Source organism: Lutra lutra, chromosome 15 (genome assembly GCF_902655055.1).
Source record: "Lutra lutra chromosome 15, mLutLut1.2, whole genome shotgun sequence".
NCBI lineage: Eukaryota > Metazoa > Chordata > Mammalia > Carnivora > Mustelidae > Lutra > Lutra lutra.
This window is the reverse complement of record NC_062292.1, coordinates 30,117,531-30,129,695: the sequence shown is the minus strand read 5'-3', so window position 1 is coordinate 30,129,695 and position 12,165 is coordinate 30,117,531. Positions and strand designations below refer to the sequence as shown.

The 12,165-nt window shown below is 44.5% G+C and overlaps 1 protein-coding gene across 1 annotated transcript in view; it reads left to right on the top strand.

Annotated features, from left to right (window-relative positions):
• The window catches only part of DNAH14 (dynein axonemal heavy chain 14), a 326,637-nt gene that overhangs the window by 70,960 nt on the left and 243,512 nt on the right, over positions 1-12,165 (top strand). The window contains exons 17-19 of the mRNA XM_047705359.1: positions 3,376-3,717; positions 7,883-8,252; positions 9,842-10,032. Of these exons, the coding sequence (XP_047561315.1) occupies positions 3,376-3,717; positions 7,883-8,252; positions 9,842-10,032 (903 nt within the window). The remainder of the gene's footprint in view (positions 1-3,375; positions 3,718-7,882; positions 8,253-9,841; positions 10,033-12,165) is intronic.

The window sequence follows — 12,165 nt, the reverse complement described above, 5'->3', positions numbered from 1 at the left end:
GAACTTTTTATTTTTATCTGCTATCTATGCTTGACACATCCCTCTGTGCCCTAAAAGTATGGCTCCGTATCTGAGGCTGTCTGGAACACAGACTTGGGAAGAAAATCTACACCCTTAATAGTTTGTGCCAGTGAGCTTCCTACTAATCCTGGGGTCCCACCATCTTCAGCCAAGGTGCCTGATTAAAGATAAGAGCTCTGATCTTCTCTTCTGCTAACTTGCCACTTGGAAGCCACCACTTTCATCCAGAGCTCAGAAACAGTTTGCTGTCTCAACTTCTGCAAGCCTTTGGATTAAAGAATCCTCAGGTCGTCTCCGCAAAAGGCAGAGGAGAATTTTCTTATCCGAGCTGTAGTTCCCTCAGTCTCTGCTTAACTCATTTTCGCATAAGTTCATCTCCTAGGATTTCACTGGAAGTAACAAAAAGAACCAGAGTATGACACTGCATGTTTCTGACTATTTACCCAGTGCTGCAGCTGTGGCTAGCACCGCTCTCAGCCCCAAGCACAATAGCAGACAACACTGATTCCAAATAATTTATTTGCCACCCTTCCCCAAAGAAGATGGCCAATAGATACAAAATATTCTCAACAGGATCATCATCAGGGAAGTAAAAAACACATGTTTAAATGGCTAGAATTGAAAAGACTGCCAATAGCAAGTTCTGAGAAGGGTGCAGAGGAGCTAGAATTTCCACACGTTGTTGGTGACAATGAAAATGGCACAGTCACATTGGAAAACTGGCCATTTCTTGTAATGTTAAATTTCCACCTACCATTCAGCCCAGCAACCCCATTCCACGTTATTTATTTACAAAAAATAAAATGGGATCCACACAAAGACTTGTACTCACAAAGTCGTAGGGGCTTTACCCACAAGTGCCAAAACCTGTCAACAATCCAGAGATCTATCAAGAGATGAGTAAGGAAAAAAACGGTGCATTTATGCCTTGGAATAGCATTCAGCAGTGAAAAGGAATGAATGAGTGCTGTGTACAGTTTGGAATGACTGCAAAAATATGTTGACTGAGAGAAGCCACCCACAAAGGAGTATGTGCCGGATGATTCCATACATATGGAACTTGACAATTAAAGTTTAATCTGTAGTCACAACAAGCAGATGGTGGTTTTCTGAGGCCAGGAGTAGGAGGAGGTTATTTGGGATGGGGCACAAGGCTTCTTTTAGGACAATGAAAGTTTTCTATACTTGCTTACAGTGGTAAGTACACAGGTGTATAAATTTGTTAAAACTCATCGTGATGTACAGTTCACCTCTTTTGTATGTCAGTTTGGCTTCAACTGATTTAAAAAAAAATCACGGCTTTTCCATTTACTATTTGAAAGACCTCTTATTCCTGCTGTACCTCAGTTTATCTGTAAATTGGGGTAATATTAGTGACTAACCTAGAGAGGTTGTGTGAGTTAAGTGAGTTAGGGATTATAAAACCCTAAACACATCCTGGCACTTAGTGAGCGCTAGATGAACGTAAGTCATTGCAAACCAGACTGCTGCACATAGAAGGCTTAGGGTGTTGAATTCCAGAGAACTTTCTGAGCTATATATTTTTTTTAAGATTTATTCATGTATTTGAGAGAGAGCATGTGAGGGGAGAGAGGACAGAGGGAGAGGGAGAGAATCTAAGCAGACTCTGCACTGAGTGTGGAGCCTGACATGGGGCTTGATCTCAAGACCCTGAGATCATGACCTGAGCTGAAACTGAGAGTCCGACGCTTAACGGATTGAGCCACCCAGGTACCCCTGAGCTATAATTTTTTTTAGGAACCAGGTTTGAAAGTTGTTTATTCATTCTCTCTGGCTCCTGCATGGCCCCAGGTGTGTTTTTATGTATTTCCTGAGGCTTTGAGTAGCTTCCCTTTACATGGCTAAGGATGTTCCCCTATTTTGATGAGAGTATTTTTATCTACACGTGTTTTATAAAATGCTTATTCTACATCCCTTGAAATAATCACACATTTGTTTTCTTCAGTCTTTTAATGTGGTTTGTTACATTAGCTGACTTTCTTAGGTTGGTGGGTTTAGTTGCCAGCACACGTGGGCACTGATTTGTACATTATAAGATGTTTGCATTCATGCTTACAAGTGAAATTGGTCTGTGACTTTCTCTCGCATCCGTATCTGTCTTTGCTATCAGTGTACTACTAGTGACAAAGGGAGTTTGGGTGTATTTCAGCTGTTTTCTACCATCTGTTTTTTGCATGAAATTGGGATTACCTGTTTTCTTTGTGATACAAATCGGCATTATCATGTGTTTCTTTCTTTTTTACTGGCATTTAAATGGGATTTGTGGTTAGAGTCAAGATAGCTATGTTTACTATCTTCTGTTTTGGTCACGGATTTCAATTAAATGTGGTAGGCACCATTATCAGCCTGTTACTAAACTATTTTATCCAAGTTTATTAAAGTGAAGCTACTTGCTTCGGGTCACACAGTTAGGAAACTCTGGAGCTAGATTTCAAACAGGCCTCTCTGGTTGTCAAGGCTGTCCATAGAGACTGCCGGGGAGGGGGGGGTGGGGGGGGTGGTTAAAGGCGGTTATTTCTGAGTGACGCAATAACAGGTATTTTCTATATTAAGAGCTTTTTTTGTATTGCAGTTTTTGTATGAGCCTCTATTTTATAATGAAACAGAATAAAGTGTTCAAAAAATTAGAGACATCTAGGCAATTAATTCAGGATTGTGAAATTGAAAGTTGAAATGACATCGATTCCAAAAGTATGCATGGAAAAAATACGGCAGAATTGTAATTTGGGTATAAAAATGCAATTATCTTGAAAATTTCATGGAATGATGTATATACACTTAGAAAAGTATTGATATTATACATATAATGAATACATACACTTATAATAAATAAAAATGGGATTTGGAATCAGATTTGGGTTTCATCAGTAACTCACCAAATTTCTGATTTTAGGCTAATGAGTCCCTCTGAGACTCTGTTTTCTCCTGTGCAAACTAGAGAAGATAACACCTAATGAGCAAACGTGCTATCAGAGCAAAGTGAGAACTAGCACATCACGGCCCAAAACAGGGTAGCAGTTATGCAGCGGTACCCTTGATGTAGCTCTTAGTCCATTTCTTAGAAACAAAGTTATTCAAAATATTACTTCCTTTATGTCTTAGTGGCATTTATCTTACATGCAAGGTACATTCAGGCTCCTTCTGTTAACAATAGGAAGGATGGGAGCATGTTAATGCTCCAGAATTCAAATAGTTAGAATCACGTTCAGATGATGTCTTCGTTTTTTGTGTGAAATTATAATGGTCTAAGTTAGTGAGCAGTATTAAAAGAGTAACTGACTCTGTAAACTAGAACTCATTATATAATTCTCACTGATGTGTTAATGATCTCAGGTCGTGGAGTCATCACTGCGAAAGCTGGACTCTGATCCCACTGAAATAGAAGAATTTGTGGAACATTTTACTTTTTTGGATTCAGTTTCCTCAAAAATATTTGCCTTAGAGAAAGAATACTCCACCGTCATTCAGCTGCACTCTGTCGTACGGTATTACCAGATCCAGATCCCAGAAGAGCAAAATGCCATATACAGAATTCTCCTTGGCAGGTTTAGTCAACTAAAAACTTCTCTGAAGCTAAGCAAAACAAATAAAGATGTGGCTCTTTCTAGATTCAGAGACAATTTGGAAGCACACATCACTGGTCTGCGAGTTGACCTCAGTAACTTAAAGGCCAAGGTCAGTATTTTATTCACTAAATATCAGCTGGATCTTCATTTCACGTAGGCCTAAGCATATAGGTGTTTGCTTTCTGTGGAGTCTTGGGTCAGTAATTTAATACAAATGTTGTTGACTTAGAATCCACAGACAGAATCTTGGCAGTTTGTGAGCCTCACTGGAAAGAGACATTGCGTGTCTTTTTCACTAACCTCTTACTGAAATGTAGCCTTTTCTTCAGTTACGAATGAACATAGACAATAAATAGCAGCAAGTGGTGGCTTTTTCCATTCGATTCAACAGTGGGCCACAGGGCGCCTCCCACCCAAGGGGCCACAACGCCCCTGACATCCGTCTGAGCCTGGGCCTGGGCCCTGTGTAAGGAGCACTCCTGGGGAGCAGGCATGAAGTGAACCTCCAATGTTTGCTGAACCCCTCCCAAGTGTCAGTAACAGTCCTCGGTTCTTAACCCTTTTACCTGCCTGGAAAAAAAAAATGAGATTTAGGAAGGTCAGCTAACCTGCTGGAGATCATACAGCAAGAGGCAGGGCTCCAGAAACCTCGCTCTGAGCCTCCTCACTGGCACCGCCATGCACTAGCACTCAGCGTGCATTAGACACAGCATGACTTACTGCAGTTACTGGGTTTCCGGTTCTCCAGCGACACAGACGATCTGCACCGTTTCGCACAAATCCAGTGAAGATGAAACAAACTAGTCCTGAAAGCACTGGATGCGCACAACCCGTCTGCAGCCTGTAAAACCGTACTAGAAATGTACACTCACAAAGTTCCGGGTGTGCCCAAGTGCTGTTTGTTGCAGTGTATGAGATCGTGGACACCGCCTGGAAAGGGAGTCTGTGTTGTGGTCAGTGTACTGCCATGCACTGGGCAAGCACAGGGCAGTCCGGGGGTGTGGGGCTGGGACAGGAGAGAGTTTGTGCCCTTGTCACCAAGCGTTCAGAGGCCCTGCGGGCATCGAGAGCTGGGGCATCTCTGCAGAGCCATCCTGAGCTGGGCCTTTGTCCCTGCATCCCAGCCCTCCTAGGGGCATGATCGTGGGTGACTTTAGCTCTTTTTGACCAAGGGCAGCTCCTGGGAAGGGACTCAGCTATGCCGAGTGAGCATCTGTCGGTCAGTTCACGAACCAACCCTCGTCCTTCTCCTGGGCGTTGCCCAGTCAGCTTTCATTTCTGCCGATGATGTTTTTCACTTCTAAACTTTCCATTGGGTTCTTTCCTACATTTTACCATATTTCTTTGCTAAGACTTTGTTTTCCCACTGGTTTCAAGAACATTCATCATTTTTTGGTGGAGCTTTTTTTTTTTTTTTTTTTTTTTTTTTTTTGGTGGAGCATTTTTTATCATACCTGCTTTAAGTCCTTTCTCAGGCCATTTTAAAATCTGTGTCATCGAGGCATTGGTGTTTGATGAATCTTATGTGAGTTGAGGTTTTCCTGATTTTTTAAATATGCTGAATAATTTTTTGTTACATATTTTGGATTCAATATTAGGCTGTAAGACTCTGTCTTATTTAAACTACGTGGAAGGTTGATATTTTTGTTTTATAAGGCAGCTGACCTCGTCAGGTCTGCAGTCCCCGCCCACACTCTTCAGGCCGTGATCTCGTTGTCACTGTAGCTGTCACAGCCCAGGCAGGAGTGTCCAGATGCATGTCCACTCCCCCCACCCCCCCCCCTGCCCCGGTGCCCCTGCAACGCTCAGTCTCATTCTGGGGGGTGGTCGGTTAGCCGAGTCTCCAGGTCTCCGAGGTGCTGAACGGGAGCAGATCTGCGGGCATGCAGCTCCCAGGGGATGCGGTCACTTGGTGGGGAGCTCACTTTCCGGAGTCCCTTGCTCTCTGTGATCATCTCAGAATTTTCCACATTCCTGGGTCTCCTCTTTTCAGTCCTCTGGTCAGGAAGCTGGGGCTGGTTGCTGTGCTCGGCTGGTCACTTCCATAACTGCACGCACCTCTGGGGCAAATCAGCAGACAGAGCGAGCAGTCCACGGGTAGCCCCTCCCTGGAAGAGAGAACAGTTGTCCCTCCTGAGGTTTTCACTGCCACCAGCTGTCACACCCCCTTGGGATTGCCTGAGGGCTGGAGTGGGAGAACCCAGAAGAGAAAGAGGCCTTCCACGTGCTGTGCGAACATCCGCAGCCATCAGAGGAGAGCCTGGGCTGCACAGCCGTGAGGGCCGCACGGATGACACGGAAAGAGAGCTCAGTAGAGAACGGCTTGGCTCTGAACACAGCACAGAGCTCAAGGGCCGGGCACTGTGACAGGGTCGGCGCCCGACACTTTCCTGAGGGCAGACATCAGGGTGAGGAGGCCTCCGGCCAAACCAGCTGCATGGGATGCTGGCTGGAGATAGGCCAGAGTAAAGCCAGTCCCGGCCCCGGGGCGCTGGACGGGGCAGGGTCTGACCAGATGGGGCAGGGACAGGCTCGGGTTAGACAGACACCGGCCTTGACGCGGACGTGCACCGACGGGCCTGACTCCCCTGTAGTCCGGCAGAGAATCCCTGCCAGAACCTCTCCTGCCCAGCCGTGGGTTCTCCCAGAGCTCTCGCGGCTTTGTGGCCCTGAAGCTCACGTCCAAGTTGCCCACACACCGAGATGAGGTCAGGGTCTGCTAGAAGGACACCGTGGTCAATTTAGCACTAATCTGGTGGCATTTCAGATGATCGTCGCATCCCTGGCCTGCCTTGTGCTCTTCACTTTCAGACCCCTCGGTTGCTGCTCCCTGGGGAGAGCCAGGGTGGGGCACGGGTCCTCTGTCTCTGGACTTTGTGTACCTTTCACACAATTTCATCCATACCCCTCGTGGCGCACGGTCTCGAGTGGAACACTGCTGGTAGGACTGGCAAACTGTGACAGCACATAAGCTAGAAAGATCATTTCTCTGACTGTCTTCCCCTGAGATAGCTCACTGACAAACATAAATAAATTTCAATGAGTGGAAAACTCTTTTATGGGAGAAGCCTCAGGAAAACTTTATTATATGTTCACTATATGAGCATCCCTTTTACATAATCCGTAAGCTCTGTCCTTTTGTCACAAATACCGTTTATCAGTTTTATACGGCATGACCACACCACACAACATGATGTCACTTCCAATTCCACTGGTCGGATTTTTTAAAAAGACTAAGGTGATAAGATCCAAATTCATTTATTCTTTCAATAATTTTTTAATAAACACTGCTGTCTACATCTTACTGTACTATATTCTGTGAGATGTTCAGAAATAAATGGACGAAACCATCCTTAATCCTGAGCAGTTTATAATTTAATAAGGGATAAATCAGGGCAAATTTAGGTCTTTGGAGGTCATTGTTGCAAATGTCCATGGTTTCATGTACAATAGTTAAACTCTGATACAAGGCAAGATGTGACAAACACTATTAAAACAGAACAACGTTAGGAGCACCTGGGGGGATCAGTTGGTTAAGCGTCTGCCTTTGACTGAGGTCATGATCTCTGGGTTCTAGGATTGTGCCCCTGCTCAGGGGGAAGTCTGCTTCTCCCTCTCCTCCTTGCTTGTGCTCTCTCTCTCTCTCTCTCTCTGTCTCAAATGAGTAAACAAAGTCTCCAAAAAACAAAACAAAAAAAGAACAAAGTTACGGGGCACCTGGCTGTCTCAGTCATTTGAGCAGTGTGTGACTCTTGATCTCAGGGTTGTTGAGTTCATGCCCCATGTTGGGTGTAGAGATTACTTTAAAACATACGATCTTCCAAAAAAAAAAAAAAAAGTAGTACAAGGTTAAACAGGACTAGAAAAAGGAAATGATTTCTGCAGTCAGTACCATGTGCCGGAGGTCACATCCTTAAACTGCCACTTACCACTGGCTGATGTGACCAATGTAACTTTAGAACTTCCTTGAAAATTTGTGAAAAATATTGACTGTCTTTCAAGATTATTGTATGGATTTAGTAAGTAAGGTAATGCATTACTTACCACAGAGCCCAAGCTAGAGAAGGAACATGACAAATTATTGGCATGATGGTAAAAATAATTAAAAGGAATCGTAATGAACACAAATCATTATAGATTAAGGACAGTCTCTCCAGGTGATGGCTACAAATAAGGGTTGTTAAATCTTCAATTTTGGGCAGAAACGCTGTCAATAAACATGTGTAAGTCCTGACCATTATGATGTCTGACCCTGTCTTCCCATGGCGCCCTAGATAAGAACTCCTGACCTGCTGTGCATGGGCACGCGCATGGACACCGCCATGGAGATGATGCGGGCATTCACAGAGGAGGCTACTGCCTTGGCGCTTAGGGCTAAAACCTACTGCAGCTACCAGAACCGCTTCGATGACACCCAGTCCCACATACACTCCCTGAACATGGAGGAGATCACACAGCTTGTCCTGGGGGAGGTTTCGGACATTGAATACGACCTCACCTTGAGGAAGATCCTGTGGGAGGTCCAGGAGGAATGGAGAGCGCTCTTTTGGGAATGGAGGAGTAGTACTCTTCACAGTATTGATACAGAGTCGGTCCAGAGAAATGTTTCAAGATGGATACACAAAATCCTTGTCCTAGAAAAAGGTAAAAGTGTCTTTCTCAAGGTTCCCGCCTGTGATTATACCCAGAATAGCTTTCTGGGTCAGTAAGATCGTTGTCCTTGATCTTCTTTATTCACCCGTTGCCAAGGCCTGGCCTTAATGTCTGAAGAGGTAGTACAGAGCATAGGGGTAGGATCATTCCCTGAAGTAATAAAGAGAGGAAGGAAAGCTTTGCAAAAAAAAAAAAAAAAAAGGTTAAGTACTTAAGAACAATGTTCTGTGTTCCCTGGGCAGAACCACCGAGGCTTCACTGGGCCGTGGCTCTTACTCGAGCCACACATGCTTTGGTGACAGAGCCCCACCTGCAGAGCACTCACCCAGATCCCCACTGTTTATACCAGCAGTTTGCTTTGGCTGGTGGGGAAAAGAGCTAAAAGTTCATCTGGAGAGGTTTCCCTCCTGCTGATCCTCAAATGTGAAGCCTTGGTGACACAGACACGCTGTTTGTGTTTGGGCAATTCCGTGAGATCTGCCCTCTCCTCCACAAGGCCAGCGTCTCCTCTCACCGGGCCAGAGAGCGCTGGCTTTTGAAGCTCCTCCCTTTCCTTCACCTATATCTCAAGCTGTAATTTTCCTTTCCAGAAAAAATACTTGCATCTGCCTGTTTTCGAATTGTATTAGACATAGAACGATACCACAAAAAGCTCACCAAAGAGGAAAACGGGACAAACCACCCATAGCCTCACTGCTTCGACCTAACGCTCATTTTGTGCATCTTCTCTCAGGGCTTTGTCCTCTGTCTGTCTGAGAGGACGAGGTGTGGAGGGACAAGGAGACAGTACCTTCTTTCAGCCATAGTTTCCCAGATAAAATCATGCTATTTGCCGAAACGTAGACTTAGAATAACAAAGTTATTCTTTTGTTCTTTTCTTTCACTGGGTCTCGAACAACGTTTTACTATTAACATGGTTTTCTAGAAGCCCCATCTGCACCAGGTGGCTGTTTAAGCAGAAGTTTAAGCACTTCCAGCGCTCTGGAGTCCCCAACTCTGGCTGCTTCTCAGCCTCCTCTCTTGGCCTTTAATAACTTGACATAAAAAGGTTTTGAGGTTTGAAGTTTCAACTGCAGAGCTTGTGAGACCTGGACGACTGTGATCTACCAACACCAGAGGACAGACCAGTTTTGGTCTGTGGCATGAACTTTACCTACCTTTCCTATGTTTCAGTGTGAAATATTTTCTTTATGACATGGTAGTGACAGATTTCTGATATTCCTCCTTACTGAGCAGAATTTAAAAGCCCAAAACCTGTCACAGACTCTTGAGCGTATATGAGTGTCTGTCTAGTCAGGAGAGACCTGGGCAACTCTGTGGTAGCTGGCTATCCCTACTATCAGATTTTGCAAGAAAACTTGGCTTTGATGGCCTTGTATTGTAATCACCAGTCCTGATAACTATTTCTCTTTTTTGGTTCCATAGTTGACTCTTCTGGGAGGGTGATGTTAATGAAACTCGTTACCTTAATGCAGACTGAAAACTGAGAAACTAGAATCACACTAAATAGCAGGCGTGCTTTCTGGTTTAAAAAAATACAATGAATGGACCCTAACTTTCTGCCCCATTGCTGTTTATAGGTTTACCTAAAAATGACATGGTAACCCATCTTAAGCAGTCAGTGATAGAATTTAAGCAAGAACTGCCTATCATCGTGGCTCTTGGAAACCCCTGTCTCAAGCCAAGGCACTGGGAGACTCTCCAGGAGATTATTGGGAAGTCTGTTTCTCTTGACAAAAACTGTACAGTAGAGGATCTTCTAGCACTCAAGGTAAACAAATAGCATTTGAAAAAATGGTTGAAATACCAGAGGGGCCAATTTTAAGCAAGCAAGTAATAGGAATAAGAATTAGAAAAGGGAGCAGTTTTAGTGACTGGGAAGGTGGGGGCAGGCCGACGGGGGTCAGGTGGCCCAAGTCCCGTGGGGCTGCGGGTCTGGGTGCTCCGTTTATTACACCATCGTCCTGGGGACTCGGATGTGGTGATTGTGTTTTTCACGTGTGACAAATGAAGCTGCTGTTTTATCATGGAACTAACATGGCTGCTTCTTACAGAGAATCCAGGGACAGAAACACCCAAGCTGCTGTAGTCCCTTGGACATAAAATGAAAAATACATTAAGAGCATGTTAGGATAGCTCTCCCAAGAACTCGATACTACACTTGAAACCCACAGTTAGCAGCTCTTTGATTTCCCATCTAGGTGTTGTCATAAAAATAGACTGCATGATTTTTCCCGCTAAGAGTTTGTCTGTTTTCAAACCTAGCTTTTACAGTAAGCTTCATTTATATTTCAGGATTCATGGTTAACAGTGTCTAGTGTAATTAACTCTATTTTATAATTTCCCACTAAATTATCTGTTATAATGAGGAAATGGGAAATTTTAAGGAATTTAAAAAGAAGAACTTTTAAAAGACAACTTTCGTTGATCTTTTAAAATTTGACTGCTGTTTATCTCAGGCTCTGGCCTCAGTCTTCCTCCTGAACTCACACATCCACTTTCCCATTTGGGTGTCTGCACTTACATGTCTCAGAGGAAGCTCATGGTTAGGGTTCCGCCTCCCAGATGCTCCTCTTCCTTTCTGTCGCCATCTCAGCTAATGGCACCTCTGTTGTTTTTCAGTCGCTTAGGCTAAATATCATGAAATAATCTTTAAATCTTCTTTTGCTCTCCCAGTCATCATCCCATCTAAATCTCCCAACCTTTCTTGGATTATTACCAGGCCTCCTGACTGATCTGTGTGCCAACAGTGGATTGAGCAAAATATCTACATTATTTCAGAACATGGACATCACCATTTAGGTTTATTCAGAACAGCATTCCAGAAATGTAGCACAGTCAAAATGACATTTTCCCAAAATTGACCCAAAGCCTTGGGTTGTTGGAGTTGTCCCTGGGCAGGTCAGGTAAAGGGTGAAGCCTGGCACACTGTCTAGCCGCAAGCAGTAAACAAGCGGGCAGACAGGCCTCGAGCAGATCAGCCTTCCTGGGCTTGGTGACTAGAGTAGCTCAGAGTGTTCCAGGGAGCTGTCCCTGTATTTCTAAGGTGAGTAGATAGTTTAAACAGGAATTTCCCTGCAGTTTTTGGAGGATCCAAATTAAGAGAATTCAGCATCTGAACAAAAATGCACAGGTCTTCAGCCTCTGAAGTACTGTAGTCAGGAGTCTGAAGGAAGCCTTCCTTCCTGCAGTGGATTGTTAAAGTGGGCCGAGGGCATAGCAGGCAATCAGCCGCCCATCTCAAACCCAAAGAGTTCCTGGAAGACTGATCACCTTATTTCTATTTGCCAACTTATCCGGTATAATAAGTGTACCTAGATGGACAAGATTTGGCACAGAAGCTCAGCCTTCATGTCCTAGAGCATGTGTGTCGTGGGGTGGACCCAGGGACGGCGGTCATAGTGTGTGCGTGTCATGGGGCAGAAAGGCAGTCATAGTGTGTGCATGTCGTGGGGTGGACCCAGGGACAGCGGTCATAGTGTGTGCGTGTCGTGGGGCGGACCTAGGGACAGCGGTCATAGTGTGTGCGTTTCATGGGCAGAACCAGGGACGGTAGTCATGCTGCAGGAGTGCCCAGGACAGTCTGTGGCAGGAGTTCACTTGTGATCCTATCAGATGAATAAACGATGATGTTCATTGACAGCCATTTCTGTCCAGCATGTTAAGTAGGCTCTGTAAAGCCTGTGACATGAAAAGCATGTCCATATACCAAAGTAAATTAAGAGGAAGAGGTCAATAGTATGCATAAAGTGATCACTATCATTTCATGTTTGATCTTTTTCACTTTAGAAACCAGGTGCTCTATCGTAGAGGCAGATAATCAATTAGAGACATTAAGATTCATCTGAAACCTCTTAGGTATTACCGAGTTTGCTGGGAGATCTGACCATTTGTCAGTCAGGTC